The sequence below is a fragment of the Centruroides sculpturatus genome, unplaced genomic scaffold (assembly GCF_000671375.1).
Source record: "Centruroides sculpturatus isolate CEXI.00-Female unplaced genomic scaffold, Cexi_2.0 scaffold2394, whole genome shotgun sequence".
Taxonomy (NCBI): domain Eukaryota; kingdom Metazoa; phylum Arthropoda; class Arachnida; order Scorpiones; family Buthidae; genus Centruroides; species Centruroides sculpturatus.
The window spans coordinates 1-20,470 of record NW_019386586.1 but is presented as its reverse complement, the minus strand read 5'-3'; the positions used below and the strand labels follow the sequence as shown (position 1 = coordinate 20,470).

The 20,470-nt window shown below is 29.6% G+C and overlaps 1 protein-coding gene across 1 annotated transcript; it reads right to left on the bottom strand.

Annotated features, from left to right (window-relative positions):
* Positions 1-267: 267 nt before the first annotated feature.
* Positions 268-16,443, bottom strand: LOC111615357 (liprin-alpha-1-like; the record flags this gene model as incomplete). Its single annotated transcript, XM_023356776.1, has 10 exons — positions 268-524; positions 1,894-2,096; positions 2,184-2,400; positions 7,485-7,576; positions 10,188-10,382; positions 12,638-12,715; positions 13,525-13,656; positions 14,141-14,287; positions 14,441-14,659; positions 16,323-16,443. Coding segments are annotated over 10 exons (1,639 nt in total), but the record flags the coding sequence as incomplete, so codon positions are not given.
* Between the last annotated feature and the right edge of the window lie 4,027 nt (positions 16,444-20,470).

Genomic DNA, 20,470 nt, shown 5'->3' with positions numbered 1-20,470 from the left:
CGTTTGTACTCCAGTTAATAAGGCTAGAAATTAGTGAGAAAGGTTTAGTGCTGATAATCTTAGAAATAGTTCTAGCTACATATGCATAGTAATTAGAAACAACATATTTATACTTCAAATAATAAGTAGATGTTAGATACAATTTTATTATGGTACAAAATTTTAACTTTATCTGTGGGTTTAGAAAAATTATTAAACTAAATTTTCTGCCTATTAAATATATTTTAAAAATCTAACAAATATAATGAATTAATAATATAAAATTCTATTATGAACTATTCAAAATAGTTTATGGATTTTCAATTTTCAAAAAAATAAAATTGTTACATACGGTATGATATTTCTGTAAATAGTCTCTCTGTGGGCTGTGGTGCGATTTGGGAGTGGACCGACCACTCTGGGGAGGCGAAGAACGCTCCAGGGAACGACCCCTTCCCAGAAGTCCCATCGTTTCCAGGCTGCCGACTCTGGATTCCAACTCCTCGGCCCTCTGTTCCGTACTCTGCTTTTCTTCCTGAATTAACCTATTTTCAAATTAATTACAAATTACAATTTTACAGCATAAATCTAGCCAAATTCATTTATTTTTAACTGCACTGAAATAAAAGTTTCAGTCTAGTCAATCACTTCTTCTACATTGAAAAAATTCACTGGTGAGAGATGAAATTTATATGTATCCAACAATACTTTCAAAAATTTTTATATGGGTAACATTAACTTGAATGGTCTTTGGGCATTGTGTGTCAAAATAATAACATAACATTTTGTTAATAAACCAAACATTTATCTTTATTGGGACATGGATTGTAGAGAAACAAATTAGAACATGATCACTTATAATACTGATGCTAACAACTTTTATAAAACTTAAAATTACTAGAATTTACATGTGATGCAATCTATAAAAGGTACTTGGTGGAAAAATCATTTTTTATTTTTTGAGATCATTTTATTCTACAGACTAAGAGGAATATATAAGAGCGCATCTATAGCTTAAAATGTTGCTAGCAATATTTAGCATTGAAACCTAAAAATCGACAGTTTGCATTGCATGTTTCTACTCAATGGTGAAATTTACTTTTTTGACTTAAGATACCTTTTCATAGATTCCATCAGTGAACACTTGAACAAATTATTATTTACAGGGTCTTCCAAAATAAAAATTACAATAATTTAAAATGGTAACAATGTTAATTATTATCCGAGAGGTATGCAATGTATTGCTAATCAATAGAGTAACCGTCTGAGTTTCGTCTAATAACTACAGTAGAGCATCATTTATCCGAAACGTCGGTTATCCAAAAGAATTCCAGTCAGCCTAAAGTATAATTTTTATTTGTTTTATATTTTTCAATGTATTTATTTCGTTTGTAAAACATAAAGAAATAATTTTTAACGATACAATAGCCACGATTATTATTTAAAAAAGTTTATGTTAGGCTTAACATTGACGAAAATTCAACGCAAAGCGACGCGCAACGGAGAAAAATTTAACATGGGATAGGTTAATATATTTTTTCGTACATAATCGGTTATCCGAACAACGCAGTCCCCAATTGATTCGGATAAACGACGCTCTACTGTATATTCAAAGTTAATCTAAATCTAGGTAGCCCTGTAAATGAAAATAGGAACTCCAGAACTCAGAAAGCATTTTGTGTTCTGCAGATTACTCTTGTTTCACAATGACGAGCTATTACGACTTTGTAATCTGCAGGAGCCAGATAATTGACTTCCTCGGGAGAAGCGACGATAAATATGCCATGGCAAGCATAGGAAGAATTTCAGTATCGACTAAATGCATGCCACATTGATGTAAAACTTGGACAGTTTTCCAATGTATTAATTAATGTACTGTACATTACAATGTTCTGTATTAAATATAAAAATTACCTGATTTCATTATTGATGGCATCTAGTTGTTCTTGAAGCATAAGTGCGAGCGTCTGAGCATCTGTGTGACCGGTCGGAGACAGCATATCCATCGCCTCGAATATGCTCTCATTATCGTCCGTCTGACTACATTCCGTGTCACTGGCGTCGAAAGCCTGTTGTACGTTCGCTATGACATGAGACTGATCTATTTTCTCCCATTCCTGAATACAAATAATAATTATTTAGTACCGTATTATGGCAGTTTGGATTTTAGATAACAGAAATATTTCTATGTTTGTCTGACTTACTTTCTCCGGATCTTCTTCCATGGGTGGTTGGCGTCCTCTATGGTTCCTGTGATTAACAGATGCAGGGGACATGTTAAATCCATATACTCCACAACAAGCATCTGTATTTTCAACAACTCCCATAGAGTTCTTGTTGGGAGAAGTAACCATCGAAATGCATCCTGCCGGCAGACCGGTCCAAGAAGGGGAAGCAGGAGATGGGCGAATAACCGAGCGACTAGATATCATCCAAAAAACATCCAACATGCCCGAGCATCAACATCAGTCGCAAGAGATTGTAAATGGTGAAACATGCCATGAAAAAATGAACAGAAAACAAAAAATAATGTTGATATAATATTAAAAAGAACAAATTAAAAATTATGCGAGGTGTACGCAGCCCGAGGACAGAAATCATATAAATTATGCGGGAACAAACAAAACTCTCTCTCGTAATTTACGTAGCAAAAAATTTGGTCTCTCTAAATAAATGACAAATGAAAACGATGAAAAAAGTGAAATCAGAACATTAAATTTTAAAGAAAAAAATAATAAACAAACCAGCAAAATATTAATAAGCCCATCCGGAATCCAAATGTATCAGAATATTACTTGGAAAAATACAATATAACCTTTATTTGGGATTCAATGGCTCCAGAGACACTAACGTCATGCATAATTCGGTATAAAAATTGATTTATGTTACTTTTATACATGCACATTATTTTCAATTCAGCGATACGAAATTCCAATCAATTACAAATGCATTATCATACAGTATCCAGCTTTTCTTGCAGACATTAGCAGCAAGGATACACTAAATATTCTATTTGTATTACTATACTGTATGATAATAAGCAACAACAATGAATAATTTTCACATAAAAAATCTATGAATGCATGCTGATGAAGACATCACATCATAAATAAAATAACGAATTGCAAATCAAAGGCTCTCTGCTGCAAAAATCAAATGTAACGAAACAGGACGGCAGAGGGAGAAAGTTAAGTAAAAACTGCGATGTGGCATTTCTCAACATTTGCATTCCGTCAAATGCGCATTTTAAGATTTTTACAACTGCGGTGTCAACACCTGATGTTTTCCCTCATAAATAGGAAATTATCAAACTTATTCCACAACTAAATAACTATTCTTATTGCTAAATGTTTCAAATATATAGTGTAGTACAATAGTTATTTGTTTGTTAACAATTACAACAATCTATGAGAGAGAATGATTTTATATATCTTAGTATTCGGAGCACAATTATTTACTTTTAATTTTATGCATTACATTGTTCTATTTCACTAATTTTGGTTGTTTACAATGGTGGTTCTCAAACTTTCTGCATTCTCAGACTGAATTTCTTTTCATTCCAATCCCTTGCAGACTGGTATTTTTGTGTAGTTAAGTAAAAATTGTCATAAAAAGGAAAGAGAATGGAGTTTTTAAAAAGTATTTTAAAACTGAATTAGTAAGAAAAACCAAATGACAAAACTCAGTCCTAATCATTTTGAAAAATGGGTTTGTGGGCCATTTTTGAGTAATTTATCAAGCTGATTTTGATTGCTGACCCCTCTCTGGCACTAAATGTTTAAGTATCTTGTCGTGGTCCATTAACAAACTGTTCACAAACCACAATTTCATTAGCACTGAACCAAAAAGATAAAAGACAGAATGCAATTAATGAAAACATTTATGCCATTTTGATTTGTGTATTACAAATTTTGATTTTTTTTAAAACTTTTAATCAAATTAACATCCCAATTTTGTTATTTATATGAAAAACACATTTACAAATAACAATACTCACACATTAATACTGAAAAATAATGTTTATTTGGACTATACTAGAGATCTAGATGTGAGCATTTTGATACCTTTTATTAACATTCAAAACCACTCCACCAAGAATAACCAGTATACGAGATCCCAAAATTTAATATGCAAATTCTAGAATATTTTAGGTTTAGTTCACATAAAATATTATCTGAGTTTTCATATATAATTCCAGAACTTTCATAAATTCTTGGCAATTGGTTTAGAAATGAAAACTAACCATTAAATGAAAAATATTTTATCATTTTGTATCAAATTATTTCATGAAAATGTAAGCTAGGAAAGAGAAAAATACATAAATGTTTGTTATCGGACGAGCATCTTGGAACACGTTTTTATTTAACGAGTGAACTTAATAAATAAAATCAATTTTATTGCTAAGAAAAATCTATGTACTATAATTTTACAAGTAATATATTGATCTAACACTTCTATAAGTGTCCAATATAAAGTTTTTTAGAAGTGATATACACAATGCAACCTAATTTATGAGTCACATTGTAATACAGTATATCACTCAATATAGAAGAATTTGGTATAACAAGATGCTTAAACTTAATTTATGAAACAAAATATTCTAATCACAAGTACAAGATCAAAATTTCCCTAAATTCCAATTAGCTACCTCATAGATTCCAATTTTCATTTTCTTTGCTTTGTTTACAATGCAAATTTGTTTATTAGGATCAGGCCATTTAAATCCAATGCAACTACAGTGAATTTTCTCTCTGCATTACAAACCCTTCTATCTGCAATTACAATTACATTTTTTCTATTTGTTTTCCACTTATTTACTGTCTCCTAACCATATCTAATAACATGCAAGTATGACAAAGAAAATATGTTTCTTATTAACTCCTTTATGTAGGTGGAAAAAACCAATTAATGCTTTTCATTTATTTAATTTAGAGCAATTGGTTCACAGATAAATGTTTTATAGTACTTATAATCCAATTACGCTATAACATTACTCAATTACTCTATAACATTAAACTGAACATGGTACAAATTTGAACTGTAAGAAATAATGAAAAAAGCTCAACCCTGCTTGTGAGAAGTTTTCGGAAATGGAGTATGTGCATAAATTGAGGTCACATCATATAAAATTTGCAATATCTTAAATCAAAGCAATCATCATCTTGATTTTCTCATCTATGATAAATTAATTGCATTAACCACAATACATCAAATGCACAATGGTCACATAATCAAAATTTTGCCACATTTCTTTACAATTATGAATTTTATTGATAGAAAACAGTGTTCGTAGCAGAAAGCAACCAAAATTAGTGCAAAAGAATAAACTTTTTGGACAAAGTGATGCAGGTCTTATTCCTAACTCAAAATATGGGAAAAACCAAAGTTGGTATTTGGAAAACAAAGTTATCGCAAGAAAAATAAACCATCCGAAAAGCAACGGGTAAGCAAATTTTAACAAAGCTCGTTTAAAAGAATTCTCTCATTCGCAAATGGTTCCTTAAAGCAATCATTTTAATTATAATATAAGGCAGAATTGCATTTCATGGTCTTCAATTAGTAAAATGCTATCATGTCAGACCATATAATAATAATAAATGAGAAGTATTTTAATATAAAAGTTAATTCTATTAATGCTGTTTCCAAATGCACATTTGTCTTGGCACTGAATTAGCATACATGGATCATTTAAAACATGAAATAATTACAGTTAGGGAAAAAACTTTTTAAAAAAAGCAAGATTATCACAACAGCAGCAATTATTTGTCATTACATTTTAAAGAACATACTTTATTGGCAGTTATCAATGTGAAGATTCAAATTTTTAAGTTTTTATATACAAAATATTTATAAATTCTCATAAAGTTTCTAAACATTAATTTGATACTTTTATAAAATAATATATATAGTCTGACAACGTGTCGCACGCAATTTTAATTTTTGTCGCACGTATATACATTATTTATATGCAGGTAAGAAAATATCAAATTTAACAGTAGCAAAAATAATTTGTATATTTTCTTGAATTAAAAATGCACTAATTTAAAACTATTTTTGCATGTTAATATCACCATAAAATAGCCATCCAGATGTAACTACTAAAACTCGTTATATTTTGATTCATTTAAAAAAAAATCAAACATATACAAACAATGCGATAATTAATTTAATTATTCAAATATATTGGCAGATTCTTATTGAGATATGTTAAGGCTAATAAGGAATTAAGTAATTTGGCTAGATGTAGGCAGTTAAACTACCGTTTCGTCTTAAATACATTTTTTCTGATTGTTTCCATTTTCTTCCCAAGCAATTTAAATTAAATTTAACAGACAGTAGCACTCCGACCCACAACTATCACTTACTGTGCAGATGCATTGCCAGTTATTCTACTCTGATACCCTTCTGACCGATGCATACAATTATGTCAAGTTTTACTTATAGATGAAATAATAAAAATTTAATCTAATAATTATAATGCCTATTGGCTTTATTTATAAGCGCAACAGAAAAAACTTTATATTTTGAGAGTTTATCACAACTTTAAAATAATAATCTAGTAATATTTGTGTGTTATTTTATATAGTTACATCAAAGACAGGTATTTGTAGTTATATTAATATGCCAAAATTTATTTATTTACAAAGTGTAGTGCAGTAAATTTACATTAAAATACAAAATGTATTGCAAAATGTTTTGCTAATCAACTTATTTAGCTATGCATTGTTTTATTAACAATGCCTAACTAACTAACTAAATACCTTGTTATTTGTGTGACTATTACTCAACAAATTATTTTGTCCTAAGTAAACAAAGCAATTGTATTTTTGCCTCATCCAAATTGCCGTGGTAACTACTGTGTGTCCAAAAAGTTATTGTTTGGTGAAAAAGGTTTAAGTAAAGTTTTATTAAAGTGAAGTCTTATATACAATATTGCAGTTTCTCCTACAGAAAAAGCCAAAAACATCCCCAGACACCCTAAAATCTGAGGAGTGAGGTCCAAAAACCTACAAGACCAGATACTGTGGGTTATTATGAGATTGGCAAAGGAGTCTTTCCAAAAACTAAAACTTCTGCAAGTGGTAACGTCATCTACCACAAAGTAGAAATGTGGGACGTACAACTTAAAAGTCTTGTATGCAATGCCATATGTATAACCTTACTGCCATTACAAATTTCTCATCTCACATTAATTTTTTGGTACCCTGCATAATTGTATGGAAATATCTATTTTTTAGTTTGGTCAATTTGCTTGTTCAAAATCATAACCAAAGATATTTTCTTATTTTGTCATTACGTTACGGTGGTGGCAAAATTAATTTGACTAATTAACTAATTTGTAATGTGATCCTCACAAATAATGAAGTAATTTTGTAATGTATAAGTATCATCAATGTATATATATATAAAGTTTCATATTAATACTATTATTATTATTATTTTCTAATCAAAATACTGCATGTTTAAAACAAACTTTTTATCATTAAAATATAAATGATTCTTACCTTGCTAGTGTTTCGGCTCTGTAAGTTTGTAAATCCGTTCTGAGAGAGTCCATTTCTGTTCTCATTCTGGCTAACTCGGAAATAATTTTGTCCTAAAATGGAAGAATAACATTAAACTTTATATCGAGCAGATAATATAAATTATCTAAAGTGTTCTTCCCACCAAAATATAAATGCAGACTCACTTTGTTAATACTGAATTTGTAATATTTAAGTTAGATTCTAACTAAACCCTTGTACAAATAAGATTTATTTACTTATTTTTAGTAGAATGTTCTTATAGGACAGGGGTTGGCAACCTTTCAGTGGTGTTGTGCCAAACCTAAGTTATAGTGTTAGTCCATGTGTTGATATGATTCCACCAATTTTGTTATATATATTATCAGAATTGGTCCGGTTATAATGGACTTCATTAAAGTCATTTATAAATAGGTTCTACAAGAATGTCAGTACTAGAAGCATTCTCTGTTAGCAACCATTCCAAAAGTAGGCATAACAAAAAGTGGTTTAGACTCTGATGCTGGTCACCATCGAACTGCCACTGATCCGGTCGGCAATAAGGTAAATGTGAAAGAACATATACTGCTTTGGCAGTAAGCATTTGCTAACAAACTTGGGAAGAGTGATAACCAAAATGAATTAATGAATGCATGTAGTCTCTGTACTTAAGAAATTTTTACATTTATGATTTTGTGAACCATTCAGTCATATGACTTAATATAATTTGTTTCTCACTTTTAAATCAACATTTCTACCAAATTGGTCAATTCTTTTGCCTTTAATAATTATAAAACATAGTTATGTACATCAGAATACTCTCTCCATAGATAAAATGTTAACATGTTTAGTCTTTTCATTATAAAAATAATAAGATTCTAACTTGTAATAATTTAAAATAAACAATTGTCAGTCACTACTGCTTCCCAAATACATCAGAATAGTCATTTAGTTCAAAAGATAATTAATTTCAAATGGATTCCATTTTCTAAAGCTACGTAAGTTAATTAATGCATTAGAAATTTATATGCACCGACCATTTCTTTGATTATAGGATATCGACAAAAATGTTTCGACAGATTAACATATTCTATAAATTTAAGAATAAGATAAAGTAACGACGACGAAAGCATTACATTTTATTTCTGTCACTGAAAATAAGATTTTATTTATTTAATTAACTCAAGAACATTTTTCTACAATGTGAAGAAAAATAATAATAATCTAGCATCTGCTAGTTTAATATAAAGCTTTTAAACTGTAGAATGTAGCTCGATCTATTGACAAAACAAATATTACCATACATTTTAATATTATTATTTGATAAAATGGCTAGGACAGTAAATTTAGAAATTTACAAAAAATTCTCAAAAGAGACGACACATTAAAAGTGTCTTCACGCCTTGTTCTTTTTACACTTTGGGAAATAACAGTCTCACAACAGAGTCGACCTTTCTTTAGAGTCTTCTCGTCCACCTCAATATGTAACGTTACAATCTTCCTTCTGGAGATGACACAATTAAAAGAATAATATATCTGCTGTAAGAGTTACTTCCTGAGGCAAAAAAAGACAAGATGTGAAGACATTTTTAATGTGTTATCTCTTTTGAGAAATTATTATTTATTCTATATTCATATAAACCAAAGACTGCTTTTGATAGCAACATTGCAAATATTAATAACTTACTGAAATTCTCATTTTTTACCTCCTTACTGTCAATTATTTGCATAATAAAAATTCAAAAATTGTTAAAAGTATTTGTATTCTTGAAAATGCTTTAAATGTATTCTCATCATCAAAGAGTTAGTTTTACTTCCAAAAATAGTGGAATGACATTTAATACTTTTAACCCCAATCCTTTGGAATGAACACTTCTCTATCTGGCCTTGATATATGATGGGGGTTTGTTAACTCACAAATGATTATAAAAAGTAAAAGGAGTAGAATAGGAATACGGATGAAACATTTATTTTTTGACATAATCATCTGTAACATTAATACACTTGTCCTGTTGCTTTACTAGTCTCAAAACCCGTAATGTAGAATTCTTGGCTATTTCTTTTGCACCTAATTTTTGATATTTTTATTGTCATTGAAGAAGCATTTGCCTCAGAGACAAATTTTTTAGCAGACCAACTGGAAAGACAAAAGAAGGTTCCGGTTTTTCTCACAAAAAAATGCATGATAGCCTGCTGCTCTATGGGTGTGTATTCTTTGACACAGTCACCGATCACAGGTACATCTACTATTTAGACTACCCAGTGATATGTATCAAAAAATTTATTATTTCTGTTATGGCAGTTCATCTTTTGTTTGAGACTATAACTTTTTGTACTATGTGCAAATAAAATTTAAACTAACTGATGATAATAAAAATAAGGTGTAATAGACTATGTATTATGCTTTTTGTCAATATTAAATACAAAATAAAGAGAAATTTTTGTGTCAAAGCGAAATTCAAGTTCCTTTAAAGATAACAGTGAAAAGTATGAAAAAAGCATTTATCACTGTTAATATGTGCAAGTTTTATAGATTGTTTTCTTAGACCATAAAATAACCTGTGTGCTTTTTATTACTATCTCTATTCTGCTAATCTCCCAATTAATATCCTAAAAGCCAAGAAGTGTCTCGTCCCGAGGATTTCAGATAAAAGATTGTGCATTTGTATTAATTTTGATATTTATTCAAAAAAGATATTAAATCACCTTTTCACCCTGAGTGTCTTCTAAGACTTTACGCGTTCTATCCAATTCCTGGGATAGGGAATTCTTTTCTTCGAGCGCATGCATCCTCTCTTTCAAATGGAGCTGCAGACGCTCGTTCGATTCTGCCAACAGTTTGTCCACAGTGGCCGACAGCCTCTGGTTGTGTTCCTCGTTCATCTTTTCCCGCTGTCTTGACTAAAAAAAAATTAGGAAAAATTTTAATACAAAATAATTTAATTTATGAACAAAAACATATCACAAGGTAAATGTGTAAATAATAGACAACATAAAGAAAATCATAAACACACAACAGAAGAAATTATTTAAAAACTTGTCTTTGTCAAAAAAACATTTGATACTGACACACGTCAAACATTACATCTGGTAGAGAAATATTTTTTGTTTATCCAAATCTAATTATATAAAAAATACAAAGTAGATAATATGCACAGAAAAATTATCTCCAAATTAATTATTTGAAAAAGAAGAGATTAAAAATGCAATCGATATGAACAAATTAAGAAAACTTTTAATTATGCAGTAACGGAATTTAACACAAAGGACTAATTAATCAAAGATGGACACAATGGTGATTAATTGGAACAGAATTATATGGAAAAGAGTATTAATTTGCTAAATGAAATGTATTTGCATAACTGTTTTTCAAACAATTTTTGAAAAATTTACAGAAACTATAATGAAATAGTATGTAATTAAGAGAAAAACTCTTATAAAAACATCCTTTTAGATTTGAAATTTCGTTAACTGATGCCATTGCTTACCCTACAAAAATATCTTTCGGTTGCAGTGGCTCAAACCTATTATACAGCAACTATATTACTTTCCTGGCTGTTATAACACAACATGGGAAGGTATTGTAATTGTGTCAAACTTGACCATTTGTTTTTTTTTCCAAATGTTGACATTTTGAGAGCCCCAAACCAAACAAATGTCAAAAAATGGGATGTGTATGTGTATGTGTGTCTATTTTGTTTAATATCTAAGGATGGGTAAAGATTAAAAAACAATATTTGGCACGGTAACTTGTATATAAAGAGCATCGATGCTATTAAATTTTTGAGTACAGAAATGGACAGAGTGGGGAGATAGAGGGGATTGATCACCCACAAAATAAAATGTCTTTTTAATAGTAATTTATTAAAAAATAACATTTGTATTATTATGTCTCATAGATTACATTCCTCTAGTGACAAATTATTTTGTAATTAATTAAATATTATAGTGGATAAGTAGCCTGATGTAATCTGGTAGATTTACAAATTTATCGGGTTTTGTGAAGTTTGTTTATGAACATCTCATAATAGATAATGCCACACAATTTTATTTTAAATAGTTACTAGCTAAAATAAATAAAAATATGCATCTAGAATATTTAGATTTTAGTCCAGAAAATTTTTCTTAAGAAGTGGGAGATGAAACCTGGAGCAACATAACTTTTACCAAACAGAGCATGTTATTGGAGTTTTTTCATATAATTCCATCACTATGTATTTGATACGATATTTTTTTTTTAAAGACAGCCATTCAAAACGGCCGAAAACATTTGTTCTTATGGATTAAAATTGCTAGAAACAAAGTGTGAAAGGTTTCCTCTCTCTTTATTTGATTCAATAACTTCTGCATTACAATCTTTGATGGAACTTGAAAACAACCCATTGAAATTCATTATTTTATGCTATTGTAATTGAAATTTTACAGAATTTAAATTAAGTTTTAAAAAAATGTTTGTATTTTTATATTCTTATTAATTTGTTTAGGGTTTAAATGTAAAGTTTCAGTATGAAGTAAGAACTATCAAATGTAAATCGTTCAATATACAAAAGAAATTACAAATGGATAAAGATAAACTGTTAGATATAGCGTCAAAATTCTCAATTTTCCATACTGGTAAACTGTTATTTAAAAAGTAAATGTTTTTAATCACGTCAGAATTTTCCAACTTCCTCGTGGACGTAATTATCTCTAGTGCGAAACAATTCGGTCAATTCGCATCAACAGGCTATTAATATTTTAATGGGAGGGCAATTAACATTATCTCTATAATTAATACAAAGTCTAATAATCATTAGTATAAAAATTAAATGTGGGAAATTAGAGCATTCAAAGGTAAATCCCGTAATTTAATGGATTAATCAATACGCAATTAAATAACTCGACTCGCAATGTGCGGAACTACCCGTATTAATAATTTAACTCTACTATCATAAATGCATTTTAAACTATTTGATGTGAATTTAAAAACACTTTCCTTTTTAAAAATTGCATTATGCTCATTGAAACTATATTTTAAGTGAAAAAAATCAATTAGCTAACAGTATTTTAACATTAAATTAGGGATATTTACAACAATATGATATTTAAATTAATATATGAAAGTAGAAATTTGGCCAATAAAATAGTCATTTTAAACAGAATTTGCCTTTACTTACTCTCGCTAATTCGGTACTCTTCTCCTCGAGTTGTGTCTCTAGCCTCTGTATCCTGTCTTCTACGGAGACGTGTCTTTCCTATTAAACGAAACTTTGTTACATTCTTTCTGACATAAAATATAATAATTCTTGTGTGTTATATATAATAGCTGCATGTGAGACTGACAAAATATTACTATATTTATTTTTCATAAAATTTGAAATAGTAATCTTTTTTAGCATTGTTCCTTCTTAGCTGTGCAACTGCACAGTAATTAAGGTAGTGGACATTAACATTTTTGTAATTATAAATTGTAATAAATGTTTTTTCTTTATTGATGGTCCTTCTAAGTTGTGCCATCACCATTTGCCTGTGCAATTGATCTGGGTGATCAAACTACTGGTCAAAAATTGTCCTTCTTGCTGGACCAACTCCAAACTTAGAAGAAACACCGTTCATTATCCCATATAAATAAATAAATTTTAACTCAGAAACAATCTGTCATTGTCCTTGTTAAAAATGAGTATTATTGAATGTAAATTTTAGTCTTTGAAGAAGAAATTTTGACATGTTTACACAATTTTGTTATTATTCAAACTTCCATTCTGTATCCTAAGGAAGACTGTATATTATGTCACTTTGTTATACATTTAAATTCAAATCAAAGAATCATTGTGCTTATGTAAATAATTATGAATAAAAATAAGATATTTTATCTAAAATATTAATTTCTTCACAGATTTTATTTCTTTGGGAGTAATAAGCATTGACAGATTAAACTGAACAGTTTAACCTTTCTTATTTTCTGACTTTTGAAGGACCGTTCACATAAAAATAATCTAGGCAGACGAAAATCTCTGCTGCAAAATCCAAACTAGAATTGCAAGCCTTTAAAGATGAAACTCACCTGGGATAAGGCATCCATTCTCTGCATCTCGCCGTCGGCACCCGGAAGCGTTTCCACCTTACGTGAAAACTCCGCCAACTTCTGCTCGGCAAGTTCTAATCGTTCTTGGAGAGCACGAACTTTTTCTTCACTCTTTTAAACAAAAGACATTTAATAACCCGAATGCTATTATCAAAAGGAGATTATAATATTTAAAAGTAACAAAAAATTACAGTTTTCAAAATATAATATTAGATATAAAGCTAAAAAATTAATTAAAATATATTTTTATTATAATGCTTAAAAAAAATCACCAATAAAAATAATAATTGCAAATTATAACATGAACCAAAATAACATAACCGACCAAATTATTTATAAATGATGGGCCATCATTTTTTTAAATAAAAACTCTCTGAAAATAAAAAAATATTTTTGAAGTTGAAATATAATTTTAGCCAAACTCTTCTGTTTTTTAGAATATTTTTTATAGGTGTTAAAAAATTAAATTAAAATAAAAAGCAATTAAATATAGACAATATAATGATATAGTATTCTTTGAATACTAAAGAAATGAATATTGACCTTTAATCGTACAACAAATAAAGCTTTGTATTATTATCTTATAACTTCTTACTAGTTTTAATTGAGCTTCTTTATTAGAAAGCTCCTGTTCTAATTTCTCGTTGAGGTCGTGCAGCGAAGTCGATTCTCTTTGAGCGTTGAGGTACCGTTTTTCCAGAGTCGATATCCTTTCTTCCTGGTCTTCTTTCTGTGCGTTATTCTGAAATGATCAAACAACTTGTTAAAATTTTATTCTGCCGTCAACTTGAAAATAGTTACGTTTTGATTTTGCGGTCGAAAACCAAAACGGAAAATAATTTTCAAGGTCCGATCGGTATTGCCATGGAAATTTTCAAATCAGATCGCTACTCGCCTCTTTCAGATCTCTTGCGAGTCGTGCATTCTCTTGCTGAAGTCTGGATACCTCCTTCTGAGCGGAAGAGAGTCCGTCTTCCAGCTCTCTGATCTTGTTGCCCAGTTCTACGATCTTGCTCCGGGACGTGCTCAGTTCCGACGTCTGCTTCTCGAGCGCCTCCTGGAGTTCGACGACCCGGGAGGCCTCCGCGGCAGCCTCGGCCGAACCGTTCGAAACCTAGAAATTTGAACACAACATTTTACAAGGAGCAAAATATTCAACATCTGTAACAAACAAAGTACATTTTAATTTGTCTGTTATAATTAAATATTGAGTTTAGTATAAATTGAAGTTGGTAAAACAAAATAAACTGCCAATTAATCTAATGCCACAAATAAGTTAAAACATTTTGAGTTTACATTTTTTATAACAATAATTTTATCTGTTTTCACATCCTAGGAACAATACGACAGCTTTTCATCACAGGTTATGTGACCATTAAAAAGTGATAAAAATTGCAATAGGAAAAACGGGAACAAGTTTTAAAAAGAATGAAGACAAATAGCATCTTTGTAAATTTATTCTTAGATCTCAGAACATACTTTCGTCTTCTAACGACCTTCTTATTGAGTAAAGAAGCGCCCTCGATAAAAAGTTGTCCGCCAAAAGAATTTTTCTTATGTACACTTCATTGCCAGAGGATATTTTAGCACTTTGCACACCCAAAAATTACTTATCCAGATTAAAAGTTCACCAGAAAGTGGAAGCGAAGTGTGTTTGGAAGACGTAATGACAAATTTAATATAAGTAGCCTTTGACAGAAAAATTTCATTTCAGAAAGTTATAAAAAATAACACATTCTTTAAAGAATTATAAAACTTTTTAAATGAAAAAAAGAATACAAATGCCATTATATTAAATTTGTCATTACATCTTCCAAACTTCATTACGTCTTCATTACGATGCCCTCGTCACACTGTGGACATCCACAAAAAATTTTCCGGGACAGGCAGAGCTTGGAGATGAATAATTACATCAATAAATTTTTATTTAATAAAATTTTTTGATTTTTTTTTCCACAAGTAGATTATAGAATCCAGCATCTCATCATCGAGGGTAAAGTTACGTATCTCAATCACTTTTACGATTATAATTTGCAGAATATTTTATTTGAAACCAGGAGAGGGCAAATGCCCCATCTGCCTCCTTTGTGGATGCCATGCATCAAACTGTTCCTGGAATGCGAAGAACTAAAAAGACATTCAAATTTTAGTGTGACTTAGCCATTAAAGAATCCTTCTAAATTAGAAAATATTTAAAGTTCTCTTGCTAAACTATTTTGTCAGTATAAAAAAATTATTAAAATATAATTTCTAAGTACAATTTATGCTAATTACTAGAGCCATACTAATTACATGCAAAATCAAATCCGATAAATCTTGCTAATCAAATCGTATGGCCGGATTCTTATTGTGTTTCGGTACAACTAAGTAATCAATCGATAATTAATCCGAGATTGCTTCCGAGTTGTTGTCGTCGTCTTTGCATACAAAACAATATCAATTACTAAGAATACTTCAAAGATGTTGCAATGTATAAGAGACTTGGTAATTTTAACTTTTTAAAATAATATACTGAATTGAAACAAAAGATTTTTATATCAGGAGCTTTCGGATGACATATTCAAGTATTAAATTTAAAATGTACTTAATAAGAAAAAGCTACAGATTTTAGAATTTAGAATGAGATTAATCTGAATGCAGTTTTAATTCAAAACTATTTTGTAAATTTTTCATTCTCACTAAAGCAGAAATGCATGTATCGATCGACAAATGAATGGTAAACCGGTATTTAGCAAATCATATTTTCCAATGTAGAACTCTAACGCAAATTGCCTCACCTTTGCGGCATCGTCGTCTGGCTTCTTCTCTTCCGATTGGACCCTCTGTATCCTTTTTGTTTTGTATTGTGTTAACTGAAAGAATAAAAAATAGACATCAATACTCGCAACATAATAATTTCTCACATTTTATGCCAACACAAAGACAGGGTCAAATTGAACAAAAATTGTAAATTTTCAATTTATTAAATTTACTCAATGTTTAGAAGGATATACAGATTGTTAATTATTACCAGAAACAAATTTTTTTACAATATCATTATAAATGTGACAAAATAATTTAGATAAACTGAAAACAATCAAAAGAAGTGATCAAATTCTAAATATCAGTGTCACTTCAAGCCTGGTCATTTATTTATTGATAGGAATAAGCTGTCCACAACTGCAACTTACAACATAGTCGATCGAAATCTTTCAAACAAGGAACATTGCAATCAAAATAACTTCTCAGAAGAATTTTCAAATGTAAATACTATATTTAACAAAAATAACACCAGTAATCCATCAAAAAAAGAGAATTTAATAAATAAATGAACCTTTTCTAATGTTTTTAATGGCCATTGTTGGGATATATAATTAAAAATCAAACAAAGAACATTACAATCATTGCATTCCATCAGTTTTAAATCATCTGTAATGCTTGTTCTTTCTTTGATTTCTAATTGTACAATCCGACAATGGCCATTAAAAACAGTAGAAACTTTACGCTATTTAAACTATATGATCTAAACTCTTACTTTTAGTCGAATCGTGATGTCCCAAAAACAAGATTAACCAGGAAATTACTAGAATCATTGAATTTTAACCAAAGAAGCTTGCTTTCGATATTAAATATCCTTATATAAAAAAATATTTTTTTTAATATAAATGACAATGGTATGTTGTAAAGTATGTAGCATATTGTCTATACAATTCCAATACTCTCTCAATGCTAACTTCTAATAGATAATTTTTGTTGTTTATTATTCTTATATTAAATAGTAATAAAAACCATGGAATTACTCCTAAATTACAACTTTTTCAATTTATATTACAAAATTTTATTTTTTAAATGTTTTTTCTAGAAATCAAAGTTTTCTACTAAATTAGATAATCCTCGCCATCTCTTGGGATTCTCCGAATGCGATAGAAGTACTTTTACATTCGGTGGCCGAATCTAAAAATTTGATTCTCGACTTTTCAAAAGTTTCTGTTGACGACGAACTCGTGCATTTATTTAATTAAATAGTCTTTTATCAAATCTTCTTAATTATGAGCTTAACTGTTAAAATAAAAATGTGTTTAATTTAAAATATTTATAAACTCTTAATTTATATAATTATTTAATTATAAACTTCAATTTACTAATTCTCTGAATTAACAAATTGGATAATGTTTTACAATATTTGTTTTAATATAAACTGTAAGTATATAATTTATATATTTAAAAGAGGAAGAAAGAAAGGCACTGGTAACATTAAGTACAGTAAAAAGTCTTCCAAGAAGAATGTAACCATATAAAATTTTTGTAATTGTCATCAGATAACACTGTAATGCATTTTAAAACATGTCCATTACAATTTCTCAATGTGTTCACCTCGAGTCACATGCCACACTTTGGCCGGAGAGCCAGTATTGAAATTCCTCCTACACTTGCTACGACATATCCATCGTCACTCCTCCTACAATATCTGTAATTCTACGGCTCCCGAAGATTACATGTGTTATGCAATGATGAGCAATTCCGACTTTGCAAACTGCAAAATGCAAATGCCTTCTGTGTTGTGATGTTGCCATTTTTGTTTACGGCACTTCCTACAGATAGTAGATGACAAGACATTCAAATGCAGACCGTTACTCTACCAATTAGTGTATGTCACAAACTTCTCAGACAACATTTAACATGATTACAGTAATTTAAAATGGTAACATTTAGAAAATGGCTATATAAATACCATAAAATTTTGTAATATAACAATATTTTCATATAAGAAATATTACCAAACAACTGGAAACAAGTAACGTTGTGGGTGAATGGCGAACCACTCATGAACTTTACTGCCTAAACTTGTTGCAGACGCAGGACAAAATAGTTTGTTTACTCGAGATAAGTGGCACATAAAAAAACATTCATCCTTATATACAACATATAATTGCAATTTAGAAAAAAATAACTAGGTTGAGCTGTGGACTACCCAACACAAGCTTGTAGACTACTAATGGTCCATGGATTGTACTTAAAGATCTGATCTATTGCTATTAAGTTTCGTATACATTTCCAGCATTCTATATTTTCTAATCCCTAACAAATGCAAAATTAAATTGTTTGCCAGCAAGTTTATATCTAGGAGTGAAATGATTATAACGCTCATTTTGGTCTGTTATGACGTGCTCGTATATATGAATAGAACAAAACATTGTTTTTTTATATTTTTACTTGGAAGTATAATAAATACTACACTTCATCTTTATCGATATATTTATTTTGCAAATTAATTTAATTCTTGTGAGTAAATTTTTCACAACTACAGAGATTTAATTATGCATTTCCATTCTTCTCTTTACCCTTTGATTTATAAAACACGTAAGTATATTGACAGTTACCCATTATTTTATTTTTTAAAAGAGGCATGTCCGAGCTGTTAGTAGTTAAATAGTCGATCCGATGAACCGTTTCGTGTCAAATAGACCAGATTCTTGGATTCTTACTTGTCGTCTACATGCAGTTAATATAATACTAATTTTTTAACTGCAAACAAGAAGAAGTAATTATTAATTACATTTATCTAATACAGTCGTAACAGTTTGATGCCATTCCAATTATTTATTAACTTTACCAGAAACGTTCATAAAAATTGAAACAAAATATTAGAAAAAAGTAAAATGTTACATCACATTAAATGAATTAATAAAATTCCAATTCTGTGGATGGGAAGATAATTCGAAATAAGACGTCTCGATCGTACGCCAAATTGCAATTCCCTCCGTCTCGCAGTCGTCCGACTTCGAAGAGAGAGGGCGAATCCGGTGCCGGAAGGACGAAATTTCCCATCCCTTCAATAATAATACCGAAATTTTGCCATTAAACTTTCCATAAATTTATACGCACAAAATTTCTTATTAAGGCTTAATTCGCCTGCCTTCCTCCAGTTTGAAAATTAAAGAAAAAAACGGAGCATAATTACGTACGAAAGCAATTTCTGACAAATTGAGTTTATATTGATTTTTAAAACATTTCAATTATCTTTATAATAGTTTAATTTTTTTAAATTAATGTTGAATCATATTATTTAATGTATTTTTTAAAGTAATTATAGATTCGGTAACTTTTGTTAATTACTAAACAAATGCATCAATTTTTATTTAATCAAGAAAATAAATTAAATACAGTCATTGACATTTTTAAAAGCAGAAATTTTGGAAATGGATTTGTGTTTATCATTAAAAACACGAGGACAATGATCAAAATTTGGATACGTATTATGCAAAAATTAAGAAGCGTCTACATCTAGTAATACAAGAAATCTTAATAATGCATTCGATGCCTACGTAACTGATTTACCTGTGCAATTTGCAAAAATTATTTAAATTATTCTTGAATATCATCAAAAATCAATTGATTAATGAATGTTTTGATTTTATTTTTTCAATTATGAAGTAAGCAACGCAAATTTTATTCAGATGTAAACCTGAATTTGCTACCATATGAATATTATTGTAGCTCAGATGGTTCTCCACCGTGTTCTACAGAACCTACGTAGGTGTTCCACAAAAAAGATTTAAAGTTTTTATTGTAAATTTATTCCAATGTACTACAACATATTACCTTATTCATAGACAATTCCACATTCCTATTTTATTCAATACAATAAAGTTTATCAGTTTATTGCTTTATTGTTTTGTAAAAACAGTAAAAATAAAATTGCTTATCGATCTTTGAATATATTGATGCTAATGCTCTGCACAATAAAACGTACACAGATGGTATTCTGCGACCTCGAAAAGATAGAAAACCACCACCGTAACCAATACTGAAATACTATAACCGTTTCACAAATCATGACCAAGAAATTCCTCGGATCTCGTATGGCACCTCTGCCTAAAGTTTTCTCCGAATGGGAAAAAATGTACATTATGCACAATTATTATTAACAATAAAACATTACCTT